A 908-nucleotide genomic window follows, 5' to 3' on the forward strand; every position below is an offset into this window, starting at 1 on the left:
GGCCTCTCATATGCTGTAAATTTAATCCTAAAGCACTCAATGTACTTATGATTGTCTTTGCTAGCTCTAATCCTGTAGTACTATGTACTGGTACAAATTGTAAAAAATCTTCTCTTATTTTATTTACATCAGCATCAAAGTACCTTATACAAAGAGAAAACTGTTCAACTCTACTAACATCAGTTGTTTCATCAGCTAATATCACAAAAAATTTGTTTGTTTTAATTCTGTTACAAATTTTAGTCTGAATTTGATCACATATAATTGAAATGACTTCATTTTGTATATCAGCACTGATATAAGTAGAATTTTTACCACAACTTTTAATATGATTTAAAAATAAATCGTCACCACTATCTATACGGTAACGTAACAGAGCTCTGAAATTACCGTCGTTATGTAATGGCAAATTCAAATCTAAGCTACCTGAATCATGGCCACCTCGCATGGTATTGCGGGATCGGAACACATTAAAAGTGCCGATCAGGTACAATGTGTCGTCGTTCATCGCCAATTGCGACCAGCCACTAAATCGTGATGAAGCAATCAGTGGCCCACATAAAAATGAATGGGAGGACGCTATGCACGATGAAATAACGTCATTACACGAAAACAACACTTGGTCACTAGTTAATTTGCCTCAGGGCAAGGTTGCATTATGTAATGCATGGGTATTCAAAACCAAATATAAAACTGACGGTAATATAGATAAATTTAAGGCCAGATTGGTCATTAAAGGTTGTTCACAGAAGTACGGTATAGATTACCACGAAACATTTTCGCCAGTGGTCAGATACGAATCAATAAGGGCGATATTCGCAGTAGCAGCTGTGGAAAAATTAATATTACGACAATTCGACATCAAGACAGCATTTCTGTACGGAGAACTACAGGAAGAAATATACATG

The 908-nt window shown here is 35.7% G+C and overlaps 1 protein-coding gene across 1 annotated transcript; it reads right to left on the reverse strand.

Annotated features, from left to right (window-relative positions):
* Positions 1-3: 3 nt before the first annotated feature.
* On the reverse strand, positions 4-448 carry LOC103311295 (52 kDa repressor of the inhibitor of the protein kinase-like; the record flags this gene model as incomplete). Its single annotated transcript, XM_008190885.1, has 1 exon — positions 4-448. A coding segment is annotated over exon 1 (445 nt), but the record flags the coding sequence as incomplete, so codon positions are not given.
* Positions 449-908: the final 460 nt, after the last annotated feature.

This window comes from Acyrthosiphon pisum, unplaced genomic scaffold, assembly GCF_005508785.2.
Source record: "Acyrthosiphon pisum isolate AL4f unplaced genomic scaffold, pea_aphid_22Mar2018_4r6ur Scaffold_1428;HRSCAF=1917, whole genome shotgun sequence".
In the NCBI taxonomy this organism is placed as follows: Eukaryota; Metazoa; Arthropoda; class Insecta; order Hemiptera; family Aphididae; genus Acyrthosiphon; species Acyrthosiphon pisum.